Below are 26162 nucleotides of genomic sequence, written 5' to 3' on the forward strand. Positions count from 1 at the left end.
GACAGATGAAGAACCATTGATCATAAGAATCCTGGAGATCATGCAAGCTCCAAGGTAAAGTTACCTCTGCTCAGATATGCACTCATTACCTGCAGTAGTTTGGGTATGTTGAGGGTTGTAGTGTTACTACAACTGGAAAAACACTGATCTAGAGCTAAAGATGGTCCTGAAATTGTGAGATAATCCCCCATATCAGGTGTAGGACATATAAATACCATGCAGAAGTTATTTTCCATTGGATAAGAATTCATTACCCAAATATAATTGCGACAATGACAATAACTGAAATTTTTTTTTTTTTTTAGAATGATGCTAGTACACAGTAATAAAATGTCTTTGTGGACAATGTCTCATGAAATAACAGCAAGTTATATAAAGACCCAGATACAGATGATGATATAACCTGATAATTAGGTCTATTATATAAACCTCATTATGGCAAAAGTGAATATGGATCAATCCCTCTAAGCCTCTGTTATGTCACAGGCTGAACACCTATCTCCATTGGCTCCACTTGATAATGCCATAGACGCAGATACAGCAGAGCTGACTTTGTTACTTAACCCTTTTATTGCTCAATGGTCCTATGTATGTTTGGTCATAGTAAAATCACCAAAACTTCCCAAACTTAGTGGCACTTATCTCTGCTAATTCTTTTTATCAATGATTTCAGTGTTGCTTGAGTTTCTCCTATTAATTGATTACTTTATATCCATGAGACATTTTTCCTATAGTGTCTTCTAAAGCTACAAACTAAAGACTGTAATTGTCGGAGATATTTCTTCTGTCTGTTTTCCTTTCTATACGTTTGACCTGTTTCCTTTGCCGACTCCTAAATGTATAAATTAATGACTTCCATTGCTTTCATTGGTGCTATATATTCACAGGTTACATTATATACGTTTGACCTGTTTCCTGCACTTACTCCTAAGCTTACAAATTAAAGACTTTAATTGTCGGATAATATTTTGCATTTGCTCCCAGGCTATAACGAAGCAATGAACATTGCAAACCCAAAGCAGAACTAATGACTCTTTCCAGGTCAGGTTCTTCTGGAAGAGACAGACAGGAATAACCTGTACTCCTCCTGACCTATCATCAATCAGAATTAGGAACTAAAGAAGTAACAATAACAGAAGCAATGAATCTCAATGGAGAGAAGTACAAGTGATACCATGGAGTAGAGCAGTGCTCCCCAATCCTTGGATTTCTATCTCTTACAAAACTACAACAGATTCCAGAAGTCAGAGCATGTTGGGAGTTGTAGTTTTGCAACAGGTAGGAGACCACAGTATGACATCAAACCAGAGACGGACCACCTAAAATCTAACTTGTTACTATCCGGTGAGTGATCCTGAGGTTCCATAACTGGTTATTGCCCAAACATAAATAGATCTACTGTGTATAAATAACTGCAAACTACCCCCCTGTTCGTTAGAAAGAGCTAAATCCCACCCAAAGGTTCTCCTTGCTCACCTGGTTGTTCTTGCAGAGATCTGCCCACATGCTGGTGCCATCTCCACCCCTCATCAGGACATGGTAGGTGAAGAAATAAATGCCAGGGATGGAGCAGGTGAATTTGCCTGTAGTCGGGTCGTAATGGTTGCCCAAGTTGGTGACTACATCGTCAAACTTAAGCAGCTCATAACCCTCATGCTGCCTCTTGAGCCCAGCATAGAAGGCAATCTTAGGTACAGTGGTGTAGGTGGCGGCGCTAATAGCTCCTGCAGCATTAAGCCCTGGAGCTCCAGGAAGACCAGGTCTCCCTGGCTCCCCTTTCTCTCCAGGAGGTCCCACTGGTCCAGGAGGTCCTGGTTCTCCCGGAGGTCCTCTAGGACCAGCCTTTCCTGGTCGCCCAGGTTCCCCTTTGGGTCCTTGTATGAAGGTGGGTAACGACTGAAGAAGGCTATGTTCCCGCACCGTCTCTGCAGTAGCAGTACTGGGGGGTTTGGTGCCATAGGGGTCGCAGACCATGCGGCAGGTGCCCAGCATCTCGTAGTGTGCTGATGTGCCAGCTGAGTTCACAAGAACTGGAATAAGGATGACCAGCAGCAGCACCATGACCACCCCCAGAGCTCCTGCGGCCACCAGCCGCTTCCTGGCCACCAGCCGGCTCAGAGCTGGCCGTTCCTCCTGCCTGCTTTTGGACGAAATCTTGAAGCCTTTCTGGGCACCAACAAAAAGTAAAAAATAAGATGGACCAAAAGAAGTGACCAAGGAAGTCAGGTGAGGACCAGCCTGTGCCTAGGATGGTCCTGAAGCTAGGAGCTCTCCAAGGTGCTGAACCTCCTCTGCCTCCTGGCACTGGACCTCCTCAGCTCTGGCTCTGGCCACCAGGACTCCACTTCTCTTGTCCAACTTTGTCGTCTCTCCTCTGTGTAGTCTCAAGGGGCTTCCGACAAGAGCAGTCTCTTCTCTTCTTGTCTCCCTCCTCCCTAGGTGGTCTAAATCCTAATTAGAGTTAATGCACTCAGTTCAGCAATGTCTCATCATCCCTCACAGAAGAATGGGAAAAGAAGCTGATGTCAGCATCAAAGGCAATGGTGAGACTTCTCCCACCTCCAAGAACCAGAAGCCCACGTGTAGCCTTCACAGATCTGCACCTCCCAGCTTCTGCACATCCCTAATTGTCATTGACTTTCCCCTCTTTCGCAAACTCTGCCAGTTGTCAGGAACTTTCCTGCTGCTCTTGGTGGTGGTTCTGTAGTGTGGAGGTCACCGCAGCGGCTCTGAGCTGGAGGGGGATCTCCTGCAGATTGATGGTGAGGGTGGTACCCAGAGCTGGTCGCCCACTCCAGCATGGAGCAGATCCCTGCCTCCCAGCCCAGCACAGGGCTTCCCGGGGATCCTCACAGTCACACTGCGCGCAGAGCCGGCGGGATCCAACACCTGTAGATCAAAAGCCTGGGAGACCCGGTGCCCAAATCCTGGGAGATCTTCTGCCCTCATATCTGCTCCTCCGAGAGCTGCCGGCAGTGTGCGACTTCCGAAGGAAAGCGGGGCTGTAATGTCAGCTTCATTCACACAGAGCAGCCTCAGTCCAGGGAGAACCAGGCAGAGAACAGGGAAAGGCTGCAGAGTCTGCTCCACTGGAGGCTGCAGCATTATCTATCTATCTATCTATCTATCTATTATCTATCTATCTATCTATCTATCTATCTATCTATCTATCAAACAATTATCTATCTATCTATCTATCTGTGTATTATCTATCTATTATCTATCATCTATCTATCTATTATCTATCTATCTATCAAACAATTATCTATCTATCTATCTATCTGTGTATTATCTATCTATTATCTATCAATCTATTATCTATCATCTATCTATCTATTATCTATCTATCAATTATCTATCTATCATCTATCTATTTATCTATCTATCAAACAATTATCTATCTATCTGTGTATTATCTATCTATTATCTATCATCTATCTATTATCTATCTATCTATCTATTATCTACCTGTGTCTTATCTATCATCTATCTATTATCTATCTGTGTCTTATCTATTATCTACATGTCTTATCTTTTATCTATCATCTAGCTATTATCTATCATCTATCTATTATCTATCTTTTCTATTATCTGTCTATTATGTATCTATCTATCTATCTACTATATATTATCTATCTATCATCTATCTATCTACTATCTATCTATCCATCTATCTATCTAATCTATCTATTATCTATCTATTATCTATCTATCATCTATCAATAGATGATAGATAGATAGATGATAGATAGATAGATAGATGATAGATAGATAATAGACAGATAGATAGATAGAAACATAATAGATGATAATTTATCTGTACCTATCGCACATGTCTGCTATTAACATGGGGATATTTTTGCAAAAGGTCAGCGATTATTATTATCATTTAGAGGATGTTTCCTTGAATATCTGTAGAAACTAAGTTCTCCTTTGGAAAAAGTACCAAATTGTAAAATTCTAGATAACTTCCTAACATCAGATAGTGAGGTTTCACCTTTATTTTGTAATCCCAATAAACCTAAACAGAATGCGCCCAGTTAAACACGGCAGCCACCACTAGAGGGAGCCTAGGAACTGCCTGCAGACAGCACAAGAGGAAGCCTAGGAACTGCCTGCAGCCACCACTAGAGGGAGTCTAGGAACTGCCTGCAGTCACCACTAGAGGGAGGTAGTATCTGTCTTCAGCCACCACTAGAGGGAGCCTAGGAACTGCCTGCAGACACCACTAGAAGGAGCCTAGGAATTGCCTGCAGACACCACTAGAGGGAGCCTAGGAATTGCCTGCAGACACCACTAGAGGGAGCCTAGGAACTGCCTGCAGCCACCACTAGAGGGAGCCTAGGAACTGCCTGCAGCCACCACTAGACGGAGCCTAGGAACTGTTTGCAGCCACCACTAGAGGGAGCCTAGGAACTATCTGCAGCCACTGCTAGAGGCATCCTAGGAACTGCCTGTAGCCACCACTAGAGCGAGTCTAGGAACTGCCTGCAGACACCACTAGAGGGAGCCTAGGAACTGTCTGCAGCCACCACTAGAGGGAGCCTAGGAACTGCCTGCAGCCACCACTAGAGGGAGCCTAGGAACTGCCTGCAGCCACCACTAGAAGGAGCTTAGGAACTGTTTGCAGCCAACACTAGAGGGAGCCTAGGAACTGCCTGCAGCCACCACTAGAGGGAGCCTAGGAACTGCCTGCAGCCACCACTAGAGGGAGCCTAGGAACTGCCTGCAGCCACCACTAGAGGGAGCCTAGGAACTGCCTGCAGCCACCACTAGAGGGAGTCAGTATCTGACATTAGCCACCACTAGAGGGAGCCTAGGAACTGCCTGCAGACACCACTAGAGGGAGCCTAGGAATTGCCTGCAGACAACACTAGAGGGAGCCTAGGAACTGCCTGCAGCCACCACTAGATGGAGCCTAGGAACTGTTTGCAGCCACCACTAGCGGGAGCCTAGAAATTGCCTGCAGCCACCACTAGAGGGAGCCTAGGAACTATCTGCAGCCACTGCTAGAGGCATCCTAGGAACTGCCTGTAGCCACCACTAGAGCGAGTCTAGGAACTGCCTGCAGACACCACAAGAGGGAGCCTAGTAACTGCCTGCAGCCACCACTAGAGGGAGCCTAGGAACTGCCTGCAGCCACCATACCTAATGAAATGAAGTGATATTGTTTATAAACAATTCAAATATTAAAAATAATTTAATGAAATGCCATGCTTTATGAAAAGGCATCTTGGTGGCGTCCATATCAGTAATAGTCATGCAGTCCTGGCTCTAACTCCACCGCTCCTGGCTAGATTGGCCTCCTCCAGTCTCTACTGCTGCATTTACATTCTATTTGTGAACAATGTGTAAAGTTAGTCCTATTTGATATTTTCTCCCGGACAGGGATTTGGGCCCTTTGCATAAACCTTTCTTATGCTGTGACGAATGTCATAAATATTTTCCAAAAGGGAGTTGAACAATCTGCTATTTGTTACTATATTTGTGTGTCAATATCATTGTTTCACATAATTTTATAGAGGTGTTATACCTTTTTTTAAGAACCGACTAGTAAAAGTTAAGTTTTAAAACTGCACTGTTGCTAATTTTTCGCATCCTCCAGTCTCTGATTACCACCATCAGCTTCCAGTAAATGTCAGGCGTATGCCAGTGGCATGTGCCATCTACTGATATGCGTTACCATGAGGTGGGGCAGAAGAGGGTCCCTATGTAAGAATAGTATATGGGCCCTTTTCAGTCCAATTATGTATCTGTGACAGAAGCCGTTTTCTTCTCTGGAGGTGGCAGTGGTCTTCTTACCTCTTGGCCATTGTACAGCTGCACAGGCTGCACCTATGGCATGTCCGCCCCTGCCATCAGGAATACAGTGCCTCGTTTAATGCTGCAATTTCTAAGGCACATGCTCAGTATAGGCATAGTACATGTAGCATATTTCGCATGTGGATATGCATGATTTGGTTGATCCTCTGATATTTTGGACCTTCAGCTTCTCTTTCTCTAAGACTTCTAAATTTATAAAAACAAGAAGTATATATTTTTTCAAATACAAATACATTTTCTAGTGAGTACGAAATAAAGGGAAGAATACTCGGAATAGGAAATATTCACATCATCCCCTCGTCTGAGATCAATTAGAAGTTTAACGACAGCGAAGATTTAGCTAAAGAAAACAAATTGATCCTTCAGTCTCACGCTCCTACTCGGGGGCCAAGCTTGACAATCAACCGCATCTGACATTTCCTTGTCTATATGTGAATGATGATTGCCCCGAGGTGACTTATAACACGAGGTTCAGAATCTGAAATGAGCCACAAACAACAAGTTACAAGGAAAAAAAAAAGACAAACAAAAAATTCTCGGCTTCTGACGGCTTTACGTGCCCCAGCTTGGCATTTTATTATCACAGTCTGCCTTTATTTTCATTTTTTAACTCCGCAACACAATAAGGTCAAAGAGCCTGACACTGAGAAACAAAGATTTATTGATTGTTCCATTTAAAGAGAAATGTCAGATACGAGTAGCGCCGCTTCCTTGGAGAGCGAGCCATAAACTTACAGGAGAGAATTTCTGCAAGGGAAATATTCAGCTTCTTTCATGCAATCTTTTCCATCAGGCTGATAAGGTTGGACTGTTGCTTTTCATCTTTTCATTTGTAAATATTGTATTTGTCCCATTCTGCCTCTGTCACTTCTTGAGGCATTATCTGTCTCAGACACATAGAGATGCATTTGGTCACCAGAGCAATTCGGTCTGGGAGGGATAGAACCAACGACGAGGATGGAACATTGTTACTTTTGTCAGATGGAACTTGAATTTAACAGATAAAGGATCGCGGGGCTCGAGACCGGAATATGAAATCATTTTCCTTGTCATCTTCAAACTTTTGACAAGTGATCAGATTAAACACGATCAAAGAGACAGAAGTTTCGATTTGTTCTTTAGTTTTTGAACTGACTTTAAAGGAAGCGGATGTGGCAAGATGAATCGTGAGATGAGTAGTGGGTTCTAGACTTTGGAACAATCTGGAGAATGCTCAATCAGCAAGACAAGAGGACGGCTGGTGGAGACCTAAATTCCAGACCCCATGTAACCCTTATTCCAGCTATTGCCATTGTGCATTGTCCTGTTCGCTGGGAGGTTTGGAGATCTCTGACCAACGTTCATAAACATCAGATGACAAGAAGGCCATGTCCTTGCATGGTCACTTCACCACCTCAGTGAATGGTGATTGAGAAGTTGGGTATATTCCAGACCCCATGTAACCCTTATTCCAGCTATTGCCATTGTGCATTGTCCTCTTCTCTGGGAGTTTTGGAGATCTTTGACCAATGTTCATTAACATCAGATAATGAGAAGGCCATGTCCATGCATGGTCACTTCACCACCTCAATGAATGGTGATCGAGAAGTTGGGTATATTCCAGACCTCATGCAACCATTATTCCAGCTATTGCTATTGTGCATTGTCCTCTTCTCTGAGAGTTCTGGAGATCTCCGACCAACGTTCATAAACATCAGATGACGAGAAGGCCATGGCATTTGTGGTCACGTCACTACCTCAATGAATGGTGATCGACAAATTGGGTATTTTCCAGACCCCATGTAACCCTTATTCCAGCTATTGCCATTGTGCATTGTCCTGTTCACTGGGAGATTTGGAAATCTCCGACTAAAGTTCATAAACCACCTCAATGAATGGTGATCGAAAAGTTGGGTTGACGTTGGTCCTTAACCACTAAGTCCTAAAGTTGGTTAAGGCATGTGTTCCTTGTGTCCTGTCCTTGTGAACCATGGAACTATTTGGGCTGTAGATGCTGAAGAACAGAAGATTAGATTGTATTGATTTCAACTGCTGCATGAGGAACAGACGATATCCATGTTTAATGGCTGAGAGAATATCTGCATACATAAAAAAAGAAATTGGAACAGACATTAGTTGGTACTTGGTCATAAATCAATGGGGCTTTTTAGTGGTGGCACTGTCCCTTATATTCATCATGGTTGTTGTCAATGGGTCTTGACAAGTCAAGGTCAAATTATTAAAAAACAATATGGGAACATAGGAAAGTCAGAGAAGAACATAAACTCTGTAAGATATGGTTGAACATCTCCAGAAGACCATCATGTAGACAAAATGTTTTTGTGATAGTTTTTCAATTCTCTTATATCCTAATTTGAGAAGACCACCCGTCTAGAGAAGCGTTTAACACAGCGGTGTTGGTGTAGTGCAATGTTGGGGTAGTTGAATCAATGAAGTTTCACTGTATTACAGTTTAACTGTTTTTTGTGAAAAGAGGATATACCATATTCGGATGATTTCCTTAAAAGGAATAAGTAAATAGACCTCAATATAATTAGATATTCAACTATCTGTATGGTGTGAATGTCTGGTGAATACTAAAGCCCAAACCCAATATTATCTGATAAACTATTGACGTAAAATCTCAAAATGATGAATAAACAACAAACCACCACAATCACATTTATCTTGGTGGAAATAAGGTAAAACAAAAACATGGACACAGTAGGCAGCTGCCTATGGTGCCAGTTAGGGTGGGGCTGCACATTTAGGGGATTGAAAAAAATAAAAAACAACATTCTGCCTTTAAAGGGAATCAGTCATCAGGTTTTTGCTATGTAATCTGATAGCAGTGGCCCTGATTCCAGTGATATGTCACTTACTGGGCTGCTTGCTGTCATTTTTATACAATCCCTGTTTTCTCTGCTGAAAATCCAGCAGTTCTCTGAAGTCTGAGCCCTGTATAACCACCCCCACATCACGGATTGGTAGCTTTCTGTGGTAGCATGCACTATGCATAGGCAGAAAGCTGCCAGTCAGTGATGGGGGTGGGGTTACACAGAGCAGTTGACTAGGGGGCACGAGACACCTAGTCCTGTAGTGATAATCTTGTGTTGATAAAACACTGACTTTATTGAAACAACACACAGCCTAGTAAGTGACACATCGCTGGAATCAGGGTCTCTGCCCCTACATTATACTCTTTCAGATTACAAATAAAAAAACTGCTGACGTATTCCCTTTAACTCTCTGTACAATCAATTAAAAAGCAGAGAAGTGAGAGGATTCAGGTAAATGGGGAGTATGTGCTATAAATAATAAGGACTCTGGGTGTTGGAGGATAAAGGGTATTAATGAAATGAGTCAGTGTCCATCTGGTAAATATTCTTTTACTTTTGTACCAGAAATGATAGGCCGCCTTCTGAAATCATTTGCCTTCGATACAAAGTGTGCTTCTCCCACCCATGAGTAGGAAAGCTCTGCCCAGGTGATAGCATCAAGTCATTGCTTTCCCACCCATGAGTAAGAAAGCTCCACCTATGTGACAGTCTCCTCTCTTTGCAAGTGTGCACTGAGTAAGACCCAGGGCCGGGACGAGGGGTAGGCAGAGTAGGCACCTGCCTAGGGTGCTACCTCCTCCCTACCCCAATGGAGCACAGTTTGAAAATAAAAATTACTGAATTTCTGCGGTCGCCTGACAACTTCCTGCGGCTGAAGATTTTCAGCACGGTGAATGAAGGGGTACGTTCACAAAGACGAGCAGTGTCAGTCACTGACAGAGCTCACCCCTCTCTCTCTGCCTGAGACCTGGCCATCACTTCCTCCCTGGTCTCAATCGCATTAGCGTCTATCAGACGTGAATAGTGGTTCTGGTGATGTATTTAGTAACTGATGATATTTTTGATGCCATATTAATGTACTATTGACGGCTCTGGTGCTCTAATTATGTACTGATGATGATTTTGGCTTCATATTTATGTTCTGGTGATGATGTACATATCACCAGAATCATCATCCTTACATAAATACAACACCAGAATAACCATCACTACATGAATACATCACCAGAACCACCATCAGTTTTGTGCAACCTGTATTTGTCGCATGACGGGTGCAAAAACCATGAGACATATCCCTTTATTTATAATGGGGGTCTGTTTTTTTCCGTTAGGGTATTTGCCAAATACTGGACACCTTAATTGAAAGCAAACAGCCCCTATTATAGTTACGCTTTATTAGTTTCCATAACTATCCTTGGGTTCTACATGGAAAATACAGGACGTCAGGGATGAATCTCGCTATTTTTCCCCTGTATTGGGTAAATGGTCAGAAAAAAATGATTCTGTATCTAACTTTGAAATTGTGCTCCCTGTTAAGTCATATCCCTACATTTTACCACTCCTTTTTACTTTTGATAACCTATTTTTGCGAAAAAGGTAACTATTCTAGTGGAAGGGGTCATCAGATTTTGCTACCTAACGCATCGGAGGGGAAGGATATGCATTAGGGGTCCTGTTCTCTGAGCCATTCCTTTACTTTGGGTTGAGGGACCCCATTTGCTTCATCTGCCCCTATGGCACCAAAATACTTTGCCCTGGCAAGACCCCCACCCAGATCTAATCCCACATACAAGTAAATCAATATATTACAAGTTCAACAGGAGTCCTGCCCGGAAAACAATATATTCTCCTACTCTCTAACATGCTGCCCGCAAATAGGGCACGCCCAATGTGACCAATCCCCTGCAAACTATTGATAGTTATGTCTTTTGATGACAATTTAAAACTAAATCTGTAAAATAGTCAATAATTTTAACTTTTGTTCCGTAACACTTTAATTTATTTAAAAAAAAAAAACTATAAAAACTTTTTTTTTTTTTTTTGCATTTTTTATTTTTCTTTTTAAGATTATTTCATTGTAACAATAATTCGAAATCTTTTACATATCGCTGTTGATAGTATTCACAATGGTTGTGGGAGGCAGAGAGACAGACAGTAACGGCGCTGGTGAAAGGCAGAGGACGATTCATCTGATTTAATGTTACACAGCGTTTCTCCCTTGACATCAACATATAAAAATACAGAGACTGGAGACATAAAGCAGCGAGTCGTCCTATTGTGGAAAGTCTTTTAACATTCTATTCAGTCATTTCTGAGTTACCCTGGTTTCCTACATGGTGGGTGAAAACCATTGATGGCGCCCCAGACTCTGCCCATCAAATAGAGTCACCTTAAAGGACACTTGTCTCGTTGAAGATGTTGCTTGATCCGCAGGTGACATGTTATGGAGCAGGACTAGCTGAGCAGATTGATACATAGATAGATATTGAGTTTGTCCTGATCTTTCTCAGTGTAGGAGTCAAGTGGGTGGTCTTAATCAGTGACCGCCTCCCACTGGACTCCTAAGATTATCAAAAGCAAATGTTTACACGAATTAAATACTCGTTATTCTGAATCTTTTTTGACAAGCCTATATATCATTCTGCTCAGCCCCCTCTACTCTATAACCTCCTGGCAGGACAGGACTGTACACACAATGTTCCCCTTTAAGGCGTACACAGCTTTCCAATGTCCGCCCTTTAAAAAAAATTAAGCAAAACTCCCTCTGAACCCTTCTAATTATCCTACCCTAAGTTTCCATCCAGCACTATTATGATCACGTAATTAAAGAATATTTCATAATTCAATAGAGCACATGAAAATAAGCAGCTTTGTAATAAATCATATAAGAGAAATCTGCCTCGTTCTCCTCCTGGACTGATTATTCTCTCTCAGTTCATGGGTAAAATCTGTATTCAGTGTAGACAGATTGTCCGATTATTTAGCTAGGAGATGACAGTTGGTGCTTTTAAAATTCTATGGAGAAGGGAGGAGCTAGAGGAAGACACCAACATTCATCTGAAATGACAGTTAGAGCTCTCCATAGAACTTTACAAGCACAAACTCTTTAACCACTATATCAATGAAAAGTTTGACACCTAAAACCAGTCCAAAAATTATTTTCTATCACCCATCATCACCATCCAGAACGTTAGCATACTTTTTGGCTCACTTGTTTTTTTTAATGCTTTGACGATGTCAGTCTTTACTGCAACTCTGGAATTTTATTCATGAACCAAGAGGCTCAAGCTGAACAGATTCCAAGTTTTGCACAGATAACTGTGAGATAAACCTATGTGGATTGCTGGGATAATTTTTAGATGACAAGTGACGCAGAACAATAGTGGTATTTGCATCCGTGCAATGGAAAGGTTTTGGCGTCAGACTAATCTCTTTCTGCATAAAAACCCATCAGGAAAGTGTGAAGTTGCTTTTATTATGGAGATATTCTCAGTTCTCAATCCCTATCAGATGTTCTCAGCAATAATTCAAGGACGGATGAGTCTGGCGTGCCGCAGATGTACAGGAAAATATTGGAGGAGTGTTTATCTCCGAGAGCAAGAGCACAAACTTCTGAGCAGAACTGTAGGAGGAACATCTGCTTTCTAATAAAGAAGAAGCTATGGAAGATGATTTCAGTGTCTCATGAATGTAACACATATGATCTCCGAAACATAACACAGTCTGCAGAGGAAGACAGAAAAAAAAGGTGCAAATTGTACAAAATTTATCAAAATTTTAGCCAAGGAACGATGAACACCTACTACTGGCTTTTCTTTCATCCTTAGAGTCAATGTGTTATTAGAAAATTAACTATTCTTTAAATTAGTTCTTTGTGTTTTTTTTAATTAAATTTAGCAGTTGTTTTTGGTTATTTTTAAAATTAAAATTAGTAATCTTACCATTTTTACATTGGCCTCCGAGTCTTTTTAGAGTCTTTCAGGTAGAGATTTCATCAGTTGCCTTATCATCAGAGGCTGTGTACATGTTGCTATATACATGTGTTGTTTCCTGAAACAACACTAAGGGCTCATACTCACTTGCGCGAAACTCGGATGAGTCTCGCATGTTAATACCCGGCGCTGCTGCCTGCATTCAGATCGGAGCATGCGGCCACATAGGAATACATGCAGCCGCACGCTCCGCTCCTCTGTGCCAGGTGCAGTGCCGGGTATTGCCGTGCAAGACTCATCCGAGTTTCTCGCAAGCGAGTATAAGCCCTAAGTTAGAGTCCAAAATAGCCCCAGTGGCCGGTGTGAAAATTTCAAGAATTCTCATTTTTATTTTTAACATAGATTATAATATGGGGAAAAAAAAACATTTCCACTTTACAAAAAAAAAATACATGTAGCGCAAAAACCTTATTAAACAAGAGGTCATTTTCTGAGGACACCTTCCCTTGAATCACCTCTCCTCTGACATACTTTAAAACAATCGGATCCACTAATTCCGTTTCCTCACTTTTTTTTATTATTGATTTGTGGCATTTTTTCTACAATTTGCATCTTCAGTGGCAGTTTAAGGTTTCTGTTGTAAAATATGCAAAATTGTTCTTCAGGTCTTACTCCTCTTAGTGTCGAAGATGACTATGCCAGAAAAGAGTCCGATATTACTGTTTGCCTTTTGTCTGAAAATATTCATTCTTTTATACTATTATAGTTTAAATATGGAAAAGATGTCAGTAGCCGCCGTTTGCTACGCCCATAAGTGTAGCGAGCGGCTTCAGAGAGGAGGAAAAATCAGTTTTGTGTTCCTCCTGTGTTCAGTGCATCCACAGAATAGGTCAATATTAGCACTTCTGGGTGTAGCATGCCCATCCCCGCACTGTGTGCGCGCCGCTAACTCCTTCATAGTCAGTGTGCATCATCAATGCTGCTGTCTGGACAAGGGAGCGCTGTTAATCAGAGTCAGGGCGTTGCTCAGTATGCGAATTGATGGAGACGTTACGGTGCACGGAGCTCTCAGCCACGCCAAGGGTGCACCCTCATTTGCATATGGAATTTTAAGATTTTACAAACTAATTGCAACAATGAAATGTTAACTGTTAGGCTGTGTGCACACGTTGAGGATTATTCGCGTTTTTTTGCAATAAAAATGCTATAAAAAGCTTAAAAAACGCATACATTAAGCATCCCATCATTTTTAATGCATTCTGCAATTTTTGCGCACATGATGCGTTTTGAAACGCATCACGGTAAAAAAAAGCAGCATGTTCATTAATTTTGTGGATTTTTCGCGTTTTTCCCACTATTTAATGCATCGGGAAGCTCCGGGAAAAAAACGCACAAAAACGCGTCAAACGCGAAAAAAAAAAACGCATGCGGATTTCCTGCAGAAAAAGTCCCGTTTTGTTCAGGAAAATTCGGCAAAAAATCCTGAACGTGTGCACATAGCCTTCATATGATTTCTATAGGGGCTACATCCCCTATATACTGTAACTGTCTTTTTTTTAATTAGTCTCCCTTTAAGAATATTGTTATGCACTTGTTAATTATTTTACATATTTTGAAAATAATAATTTTTTAGATATATTTTTACAATTGATGCATAAGGGCTTTTTTAAAATAATTATTGCTGCGGTGAACTCGCCTCCATGTCGTGCGACTTTCTCACGGTGCTAGCGGGGATCCCACCGAGGTCACCGCAGTTCATCCCACCTAGGAATGGAGCCTCAGTGACGTCACTGCTTTTCACGGAGACTGCGCTCGCAGCTGTTCATTCACCAGTGGCTTTCAGCCGGGATGGTCACATCTTGGCACTGTCCAGGTTGAAAACTAATTATCCCCCAGACATGGATTACGGCGTGGGATAGAACGACGGACAGGTATGGTATATTGTTGTTTTTTTATTTTTGGTTTATTACAGGAGAACAAGGGCTTCGGTGGAATTAGGTGAGGTTGTAAGAATGGATTAGGCTACTTTCACACTAGCGTCGTGCACTGCACGTCGCTATGCGTCGTTTTGCCGAAAAAACGCATCCTGCAAAAGTGCTTGCAGGATACGTTTTTTCTCCATAGACTTTTATTAGCGACGCAGTGCGACGCATTGCCACACGTCGCAACCGTCGTGCGACGGTTGCGTTCGACCGTCGCCACCAAAAAACGTTGCTTGTAACATTTTTTGGTGCGTCGTTCCCGTCTTTTCTGACCGCGCATGCCTGGAAAGCTCCATGGGTATTACCCCCTTCCCAGGCTATAAACATCATCCCCCAGCCATCGCCTTTCCCTCTACTAGTTACAAAAATTACGCGGGAGCCCACACCATTTTTTTCAGTAAAATAATCTTTTATTAAATACATGTACAGTAATTTGCACACACATTGTACTAATTGTATTTATCACTGACAGCTACAGTATATATTTACCTATTCTATTTGTATTTACTGTGTGTAATCCACCTCTTCTATCCTGTCTGCTCCTGCTGTGATTTCACAGTACATGGCAGATGAATTACCGGCTTTTCTTCGATCTATCTATGTAACACATATATATGTATGAGTCACTGACATATTATATATATATACAGTTAGGTCCACATATATTTGGACAGAGACAACATTTTTCTCATTTTGGTTCTAGACATTACCACAATTTAATTTTAAACAAAACAATTCCGATGCAGTTGAAGTTCAGACTTTCAGCTTTCATTTGAGGGTATCCATATTAAAATTGGATGAAGAGTTTAGGAGTTTCAGCTCCTTAACATGTGCCACCCTGTTTTTAAAGGGACCAAAAGTAATTGGACAATTGACTCCAAGGCTATTTCATGGACTGGTGTGGGCAATCCCTTCATTATGTCATTCTCAACTAAGCAGATAAAAGGCCTGGAGTTGATTTGAGGTGTGGTGCTTGCATTTGGAAGGTTTTGCTGTGAAGTAAACATGCGGTCAAAAGTGCTCTCCATGAAGGTGAAACAAGCCATCCTTAAGCTGCGAAAACAGAAAAAACCCATCCGAGAAATTGCTACAATATTAGGAGTGGCAAAATGTACAGTTTGGTACATCCTGAGAAGGAAAGAAAGCACTGGTGAACTCATCAATGCAAAAAAACCTGGGCGCCCACAGAAGACAACAGTGGAGGATGATAACAGAATAATCTCCATGGTGAAGAGAAACCCCTTCACAACAGCCAACCAAATGACCAACACTCTCCAGGAGGTCGGCGTATCAATATCCAAATCTACCATAAAGAGAAGACTGCATGAAAGTAAATACAGAGGGTTCACTGCACGGTGCAAGCCACTCATAAGCATCAAGAATAAAGGCTAGACTGGACTTTGCTAAAAAACATCTAAAAAAGCCAGCACAGTTCTGGAAGAACATTCTTTGGACAGATGAAACCAAGATCAACCTCTACCAGAATGATGGAAAGAGAAAAGTCTGGCGAAGGTGTGGTACAGCTCATGATCCAAAGCATACCACATCATCTGTAAAACACGGCGGAGGCAGTGTGATGGCTTGGGCATGCATGGCTGCCAGTGGCACTGGGTCACTAGTGTTTATTGATGATGTGACACAGAACAGAAGCAGCCAAATGAATTCTGAGGTCTTCAGAGCCATACTGTGTGCTCAGATCCAGCCAAATGCAGCCAAACTGATTGGTCGTCATTTCATACAACAGATGGACAATGACCCAAAACATGAAGCCAAAGCAACCCAGGAGTTTATTAAAGCAAAGAAGTGGAATATTCTTGAATGGCCAAGTCAGTCACCTGATCTCAACCCAATTGAGCAGCATTTCACTTGTTAAAGACTAAACTTCAGACAGAAAGGCCCAGAAACAAACAGCAACTGAAAACCACCGCAGTGAAGGCCTGGCAGAGCATCAAAAAGGAGGAAACAGAGTCTGGTGATGTCCATGAGTTCAAGACTTCAGGCAGTCATTGCCAACAAAGGGTTTTCAACCAAGTACTAGAAATGAACATTTTATTTAAAATTATTGAATCTGTCCAATTACTTTTGGTCCCTTTAAAAACAGGGTGGCACATGTTAAGGAGCTGAAACTCCTAAACCCTTCATCCAATTTTAATGTGGATACCCACAAATGAAAGCTGAAAGTCTGAACTTCAACTGCATCTGAATTGTTTTGTTTAAAATTCATTGTGGTAATGTCTATAACCAAAATGAGAAAAATGTTGTCTCTGTCCAAATATATATGGACCTAACTGTATATATATATATATATATATATATATATATATATATATATATATATACTAGACTGTGGCCCGATTCTAATGCATCGGGTATTCTAGAATATGCATGTCCCCGTAGTATGTGATTCGCGGCAGACTGTGCCCGTCGCTGATTGGTCGAGGCAACCTTTATGACATCATCGTCGCCATGGCAACCATTATGACATCATCGTCGCCATGCTGTGCCCATCTCTGATTGGTCGAGGCCGCCCGACAAACCGTCGACCACTCCATATAAGGTATGGTCTACAAACCGCCAACCACTCCATATAAGGTATGGTCTACAAACCGCCGACCACTCCATATAAGGTATGGTCTACAAACCGCCGACCACTCCATATAAGGTATGGTCTACAAACCGCCGACCACTCCATATAAGGTATCCTGTTTGTAGACCATACCTTATATGGAGTGATTTCCAGGACAGACAGACAGACAGACAGACAGACAGACAGAAAGACAGACAGACAGACAGACAGACAGACAGACGGAAAAACCCTTAGACAATTATATATATAGATATATATATATATATATATATGCATATACACTAGATGGTAGCCCGATTCTAATGCTTCGGGTATTCTAGAATATGTATGTAGTTTGTAGTTTATTTATGAAGATTTTAGAATAATGCATTTTATACACAGGGTTCTGCCCTGCGCCTGTCGCTGATTGTTCGCAGCCGGCCATGTAGTATATAACAGCCCACATAGTAAACACCACAGCCACGTAGTATATAGCACAGCCACGTAGTATATTGCACAGCCACGTAGTATATAGCACAGCCACGTAGTATATAGCACAGCCCACGGAGTGTATAACAGCCCACATAGCATATAACACAGCTACTTAGTTTATAACAGCCCACGTAGCATATAACACAGCTCACGTAGTATATAACAGCCCACGCACGCAGTATATAACACAGCCCACGTAGTGTATAACACAGCCCACGTAGTGTATAACACAGCCCACGTAGTGTATAACACAGGCCACGTAGTGTATAACACAGGCCACGTAGTGTATAACACAGGCCACGTAGTATATATCAGCCCACGTAGTGTATAACACAGCCCACGTAGTATATAGCACAGCCCACGTAATATATAGCACAGCCACGTAGTATATTGCACAGCCCACATAGTATATTGCACAGCCCACGTAGTATATTGCACAGCCCACGTAGTACATTGCACAGCCCACGTAGTATATTGCGCAGCCCACATAGTATAGAGTAATGTGGGCATCATATCCCTGTTAAAAAAAAGAATTAAAATAAAAAATAGTTATCTACTCACCTTCCGTTGGCCCTGGATTCAGGCGAAGTGTTTACCGATGCTCCTCGCGCGCTCCTGTCCCAAGAGTGCATTGCGGTCTCGCGAGATGATGACGTAGCGGTCTCGCGAGACCGCTACGTCATCATCTCGCGAGATCGCAATGCATGGAGTGGTCACCGGAGTGTCGCGAGGAGCGGGAAAGGCCTGTTCCTGATCAGGGGGCCGACGGATGGTGAGTATATAACTATTTTTTTATTTTTTTTTAACATTAGATCTTTTTACTATTGATGCTGCATAGGCAGCATCAATAGTAAAAAGTTGGTCACACAGGCTTAATAGCAGCGTTAACAGAATGCGTTATGCCGTGGCATAACGCGGTTCGCTAACGCTGCCATTAACCCTGTGTGAGCGCTGACTGGAGGGGAGTATGGAGCGGGCACTGATTGCGGGGAGGAAGCAGCGGCCATTTTGCCGCCAGGCTGTGCCCGTTGCTGATTGGTCGTGGCTGTTTTGCCGCGACCAAGCAGCGACTTGGGATTTCCATAACGGACAGACAGACAGAAAGACAGAAAGACGGAAGTAACCCTTAGACAATTATATAGTAGACTAGATGGTAGCCCGATTCTAACGCATCGGGTATTCTAGAATATATATGTACCGCAGTTTATTTATGAAGATTTTAGAATAATACATTGAATACACAGGACTGCGCGTGTCACTGATTGTTCGCGGCCGGCCACGTAGTATATAGCACAGCCGTGTAGTATGTAACAGCCCACGTAGTATATAGCACAGCCATGTAGTATGTAACAGCCCACGTAGTATATAACACAGCCACGTAGTATATTGCGCAGCCACGTAGTATATTGCACAGCCAAGTAGTATATAGCACAGCCATGTAGTATATAGCACAGCCCACGGAGTATATAGCACAGCCCACAGAGTATATAGCACAGCCCAAGGAGTATATAGCACAGCCCACGGAGTGTAAACAGCCCACATAGCATATAACACAGCCACATCTATATATATAATTGTCTAAGGGTTTTTCCGTCTGTCTGTCTGTCTGTCTGTCTGTCTGTCTGTCTGTCTTTCTGTCTGTCTGTCTGTCTGTCTGTCCTGGAAATCACTCCATATAAGGTATGGTCTACAAACAGGATACCTTATATGGAGTGGTCGGCGGTTTGTAGACCATACCTTATATGGAGTGGTCGGCGGTTTGTAGACCATACCTTATATGGAGTGGTCGGCGGTTTGTAGACCATACCTTATATGGAGTGGTTGGCGGTTTGTAGACCATACCTTATATGGAGTGGTCGACGGTTTGTCGGGCGGCCTCGACCAATCAGAGATGGGCACAGCATGGCGACGATGATGTCATAATGGTTGCCATGGCGACGATGATGTCATAAAGGTTGCCTCGACCAATCAGCGACGGGCACAGTCTGCCGCGAATCACATACTACGGGGACATGCATATTCTAGAATACCCGATGCATTAGAATCGGGCCACAGTCTAGTAGTATATAACAGCCCAAGCACGCAGTATACAACACAGGCCATGTAGTGTATAACACAGGCCACGTAGTGTATAACACAGGCCACGTAGTGTATAACACAGCCCACGTAGTGTATAACACAGGCCACGTAGTATATAGCACAGCCCACGTAGTATATAACACAGCCCATGTAGAATATAGCACAGCCCACGCAGTATATTGCACGGCCCACGTAGTATATTGCACAGCCCACGTAGTATATTGTACAGTCCACGTAGTATATTGCACAGCCACGTAGTATATTGCCCAGCCCACGTAGTATATTGCACAGCCACGTAATATATTCCACAGCCCATGTAGTATATTGCACAGCCCACGTATTATATTGCACAGCCCACGTAGTATATTGCACAGCCCACGTAGTATATAGCAATGTGGGCATCATATCCCTGTTAAAAGAAAGAATTAAAATAAAAAATAGTTATATACTCACCTTCCATTGGCCCCCGGATCCAGGCGAAGCGTTTACCGATGCTCCTCGTGCGTTCCGGTCTCAAGAGTGCATTGTGGTCTCGCGAGATGATGACGTAGCGGTCTCGCGAGACCGCTACGTAATCATCTCGCGAGATCGCAATGCATGGAGCGGTCACCGGAGCGTCGCGAGGAGTGGGGAAGGCTGGTTCTGGATCTGAGGGTCCGACGGACGGTGAGTATATAACGATTTTTTATGTTTTTTTAATTATTTTTAACATTAGATCTTTTTACTATAGATGCTGCATAGTAAACGGACCGTGGCATAACGCGGTCCGTTAGCGCTGCCATTAACCGTGTGTGAGCGCTGACTGGAGGGGAGTATGGAGCGGGCACTGACTGCGGGGAGAAAAGAGCGGCCATTTTGCCGCCGAACTGTGCCCGTCGCTGATTGGTCATGGCTGTTTTGCCGCGACCAATCAGTGACTTGGATTTCCATGACAGACAGAGGCCACGACCAATGAATATCCATGACAGAAGGACAGACGGAACTGACCCTTAGACAATATATATATATATATATATATATATATTACATGTGTATATACCTATTCTAGCAATTCTATTTTAACCTGTCGCGCTGTGATTTCACTGAGCGCGGCACTTGAATTACTGGTTTTATTCTATCTTTTACGAAATGTTACCGACTTTTTCCAATTTTAAGAAAAATGCTTGTGTTACCGATCACGAATCCAAATGTACAATAATCGTGCCGAATTTATGTTTGGCAATTGTTTTCCGATCATATTCTCTCATCTCTACTCACAATGTCCCCATACATGTAAATCGGCTCCCCGGCATTTATTTGCTTATATGGTACAGCACAGGCTTTTATTGTATTACAATGTAGAGGTATTTGTGTTTGCCCTTTGTATACTCCTTTTACTTTGTGTATTTTTGGGTTGCCTGCCATCATAATTTCTTCTTCTTCTCTGGTATAATTTTTCATGATGCCTAGTCTGGTGCTGTAATCCGTTGTGTGTTTACCTGTACTAATCCGCAAGAAATATGTTCTTTTGTCATTTGAAATTCTCAAGGCGTTTTGTCCTTTTGGGTGTCCCTTTTTGGGGCCAAGGGGGTTTATGTATGGGTCCTTCTGTTCTTTACTTCTTTGCAGTCTCACATAGAGTTTGGAGCTCCAAGTGATGGTTTTGCATTGTAGATGTCAAAGCACAGGCAGATCGTTTCACACATCGACCATTTATGATCCAAGTCTGGACTGGCCACAGCTGTCAGGCAAGCAGATCGCGCATGTGGTTTGGGAACCCACTGTGCCACAGGACCAGGCTTGCCTAGGAAGTGCATAGCTAAGCAGTTTCCTAGTGTTCACTTGAGCTCCTGATGGTGGCATCAGGCTTGAGATGCAGGTTGCTGCCTGGTACTACTCTTAGGCAGTCCCTGTTACTGCAGCTGCTGATCCCAGGAGTCGGGTTCACTGGATAGGAACACGGGAGCCGAGTCACAGACAGGAAGGATTTGGAGACTGACGGACAGTACAGACAATGTGGACTTCGGGGATAGGTTTTTGTTCAGACACACAGGCCTCGGGAAATTGTTCAGGTGCTGCCAACGAACTACAGTGTTCAGGTACCGGAGCAGCTTCACAGTCACGAATAAACTACACAGGACTACAGGAACAGTACAGGACAGGGAAATAACTATAATAGACTAAGGACAGGGGACCTGTCAACATACAGTTGCACACACACTACCACCAACAAACTTTAGGGGTTGCTCAGGCACCTCCCTATTGGGGAGTGAGCCTTCTATACAAGAAGTCTCCCAGCTATTGGCTTGGGGCATTTTTGCAGGTGCCACTTGCTGCCATTTTTAGAGCAGGGAGGTTCCCACACTATGCGTGCTGCTGTAAGTCAGTGCTACTTGCACAGGGGAGAGTGCATGGACGTTGCCTCGGCCGGGGCCGTGAGTATGTTGGTATCCCCGCATCGAGAGCAGAGGAACCATGCCGAGGATGAATGTTACAGTACCCCCGTTTATGCCCCCATTCTTCAAGCCCCAGAGAACTTCCTGCAAAGAAGATGGATCCTGATTCTTCCTGTTGAGCTCTCATGACCTCATCAGGACCACGTTTTCTCCAGTCCATTGGAAGAAAGGCTACATCTCCCACCTTCTTGGTCAAGATGCTTCCCACCTACTGGATATCCTCAGAGTAGAACGGAGTGGGTTTGGAAACTGTAAACTTGAATTGCTGAGTATCTCTTAGTCCAGCAAGACTAGCTTTTGCCTTGGAAGAAACGAAGATTGACTGGGTTTCTTCCTCCTCATCAGTAATAGAGACTTGGAAGATGCCTCCGCCTTGATGTTCTCATCCTGAAACCACCTGAAACTAAAAGATACCTTCTATGGGTCAGTCTTCAAATAGGTCGCACTGAAAATACTGCATTGAGGTGAGGATGTTCCTGGCGGAGAAGATGGCAACAGTGGCAGTTGAGCTGGACATAAAGGGACCAGACATCTCTTGTGACACAACTGTCCCCAACAAAACACTTCAGCGGACCTCCAGTCTAGAATGGGCTCATGAGTTCTCAGCCATGGAAGACCTACGAGAATTGGATGAAATATATCAGACAGCACATAACAGGCGATCTTTTCCGAATGCAATGCTCCTATCTTGAGCTCTATTTGATCAGTGACCACTTGAACGACTTCGCGTAGGCCCTTTCCATCAACGGATTATTCTCTCAGTGGATTCCGGAGGCTTCAGATGGGAATTTGATACCAATCCACCATGCCTTGCTGCAGGAAATTTCCTGCTGAACCAGATTCAAGATAAGCTGTTTTGTCGTGTAACTCCATAGGACACGGACACTTTCAAAGTCAATGGCAAAGTATTTCTACTTTCACCTAGGGAAGCATCACTTACTGGCCCTAAGTTTGGAGCTTTTCAGACCACTCTGGACAGCAACCAATGAAATGATCTGCGCTTCTGCAGCCGTAGGACACTCCCTTGGCACTACCACGTTCCGGCTGCTGCTCCGTCAGCCTAATACAATCGACCTGCAAGGGTTCAGAATAGATATCAGTCTCTGGAAACTGGGGAACAAGTGATGTTTGGAAAAACAGAGCTAAACACAGCGGTTTCTTCTCACTTGTCATCTCTCTGGTCCACTCCTGGAACATAAAGTAAATCTGGATTGCAGGGAAAATCAATTCGTGTAAAGGGGCATGGCTGTCACGACCTGACAAGTTGTCCTTGATTCTTCTGGATAATCCCTCTCAGAAGGTAGCTACCAATGCTTCATTGTTCCAACCTGGTTCGGGAGACAGAGTGTGGTGCCGGTGGCGCACTGGCTTACTAACAGATCTTCCTGACACAGTCTGAGAATGGAAGACGCAGTGGAGGCTAAATGATCAGGCTCATCAAAGGCCTTTCGGAAGGCCACCAGGGAGGCTTGTAGAGCCGTGCTCACAGAGTCCGCACTCACCCACAAGGGGTTGAGCCATGCTAGGGAATCTCCTGCTAGTTGGGACATCAGGAATCCCACTTTAGCCTGATCAGATGGAAACTGATGGACCAAAAGTTCATAATGCCAGCTGCACTGGTTCAAGAATCCATCCTTAGGGTCTCTGCTGAATCGTGGTGGAGCTGATAAATGAAGATTAACTCCCAGAGCATAGATTACAGGCAGAGTAGACTCAGCCATAGGTGCTGCAACCTGAGCTGGAGCTGAAGAAATAGCCGTGGTCTGGTCATCCAAATGGGTATTTATAGTCCGTAGAAAAGACAAAAAATGTTCTTGCTAATCCCACTGATCAACTCTTGGTTCAGCTCTGATGCTTTAGGTATCTTGTGATTAGAGAAATTCTTGGACTGAGCAAACTGTCACATTTGCCATTGGAGCACATGGTTCATAGACCTACTGTGCCACGGGGCCGCTCTTGCCTAGGAGGGGTGTAGCTATGTGGCTACATGGAGTTCACTGGAACTCCTGAAGGTGGAGTCAAGCTTGAGCTGCAGGTGGCCTCCAGGTAGTCTCCGGTACTGCAGCTGCTGATCCCAGGGGTCGGGTTCGCTGGACGCGAACACGAGAGCAGACTCACAGACAGGAAGGATTCGGAGACTGATAGACAGTTTGGGTAACGTGGACTTCGTGGATAAGTTCTTGTTCAGACACACAGGTTTCTGGAAACGGTTCAGGTACCACCGATGCAGCTACAGGGCTCAGGTACTGCCGGAGCAGCTTCACGGTCATGAATAAACTACACCAGAATAAAAGGAGGGCATTAGTTAAGGGGATAACTGTGATAGAATAAGGATGGGGGATCCGGTAACATACAGTTGGGCACAAACTACCACTAATAAGCTGTAGGGGTTGCGCAGACATCTCCCTTTTGGGGAGGGTGCCTTCTATACAAGATGTCTCCTAGCTATTGGCAGGTGCCGCTTGCTGCCAGTTTAAGAGCAGGAGAGTGTGGTGAAGTCAGTGCGGCGTGCACAGAAGAAGGTGGGTAGGAGTCCGTGGACGCTGCAGCGGCCGGGGTGGTGAATATAGCGGCATCCCCGCACGGAGAGAGAAGGGGAACCATGTTGGGGCGCCGATAATGGACATTACAAAGAGCCTCCTCACCCGCGCACAATAGCCTTTTCAATGCATATGTGACAGATGAGTTTTGGTCAGAGGATGACTGCCGATCTGGACACCTTGGTCTGTACTTAAATCATGAATGGCATGTAAAAAGGTAAAAAGGAATAGGAATTCATTTCGAGCCTTAATTTAAAAAAAGTAAAGAATTACAGGTAGCTCACAGATGATTTCTTAGATAGGAAACACTGGGTGCGGATAACTTAATAATGAAGCACACACTTAGATTTGTGCAAAACTCTGACCCAAATTATAGGACTTATAGTAAAGTTCTGATAGAAGCAAGGGAGAACAACAATAACATAAAACCGAGTATCAGGATCAGTTACAAGACAGTGCCCGAAATATAAACCATCACCAGGCTCCCCCAAAGGATGTGCTGGCCTCAGCTTAAAGTAAAAGCCAGGAGCAAAGAAAAGCAATAAAACATAGTGTACAAGCAAAGAAAAGTTCACCAGCAGTCAGGAGGGCTCCTCAGCGAGGGCGAGCGGTGCCCCCAAACCAACAGGAAAACTTCCAATCCCAATATGTGGGAAATACAATGGAAATGGAAGAATGACAAATTGTTTGCACTACTTTCCATTTCTTTCACTTTCTTTTCTTTCTTTCTTTCTTTCTCTTCTTTTTTTTTTTTTCCTTTTAATTCTCTTTTGTTGTTTATTTCTCTTTCTTTTCTTTCATTCTTTTGTTCTTTCTTTCTTTGTTGTTTCCCTTTCATTGTTTATTTTTCTTCCTTTCTTTCGTTCTTTATTTCACTTTCTTTTGCTTTCTTTTCTTTCCCTTTCTCTTGTTTTTTTCCCTTTCATTCTCTTTTATTGTTTCTCTCTTTCTTTTCTTTCATTCTTTTGTTCTTTCCCTTTCTTTCTCGTCTTTGTTTTTTCCCTTTCATTCATTTGTTCTCTCTCTTCTTTTTCTTTTGTTTCCTTTCTTGTTTCCCCTATTTTCTCCTTTGTTTTTTATTTTTCTTTCGCTTTCTTTTGTTCTTTCTTGCTCTTTATTTTCCTTTCATTTTTCCTTTTCTTTCTCTTTTTTGTTCTTTATTTCTCTCTCTTTCTTTCTTATCTTCTATTTCACATCTATCACCCATCCAATTCATCTATCCTTAAATCATATTTTTACCTTCCTGCTATCTTTTCCTATAACTCCCCTACATTTATGCTTGTCTCCTGTCACATATTATTTCTCACCAATGTTAATGCGTCTTTTGACCTGTCTAAATGATTATTTCCTGGCTCCGAACGCTGTTTTTATATTATCTAATACCATTTCCATCTGGTGGATCTTTGCGGCATGGGCGGTGCAGTATTTAGCTGTGTAGGCTGCTCGTTACAGGAGGACGTATGCTACCGGGTCTTAAATCAATAAAATCAGACA

The 26162-nt window shown here is 43.1% G+C and overlaps 1 protein-coding gene across 1 annotated transcript in view; it reads right to left on the reverse strand.

Moving 5' to 3' along the window:
* Positions 1–3012, reverse strand: part of C1QL3 (complement C1q like 3) — a 79333-nt gene extending 76321 nt beyond the window's left edge. Inside the window, exon 1 of the mRNA XM_077268283.1 lies at positions 1477–3012. Coding sequence (XP_077124398.1) covers positions 1477–2061 — 585 coding nt within the window. The 5' untranslated portion in view covers positions 2062–3012. The remainder of the gene's footprint in view (positions 1–1476) is intronic.
* Between the last annotated feature and the right edge of the window lie 23150 nt (positions 3013–26162).

Source organism: Ranitomeya variabilis, chromosome 6, assembly GCF_051348905.1.
Source record: "Ranitomeya variabilis isolate aRanVar5 chromosome 6, aRanVar5.hap1, whole genome shotgun sequence".
NCBI classification, from domain to species: Eukaryota; Metazoa; Chordata; class Amphibia; order Anura; family Dendrobatidae; genus Ranitomeya; species Ranitomeya variabilis.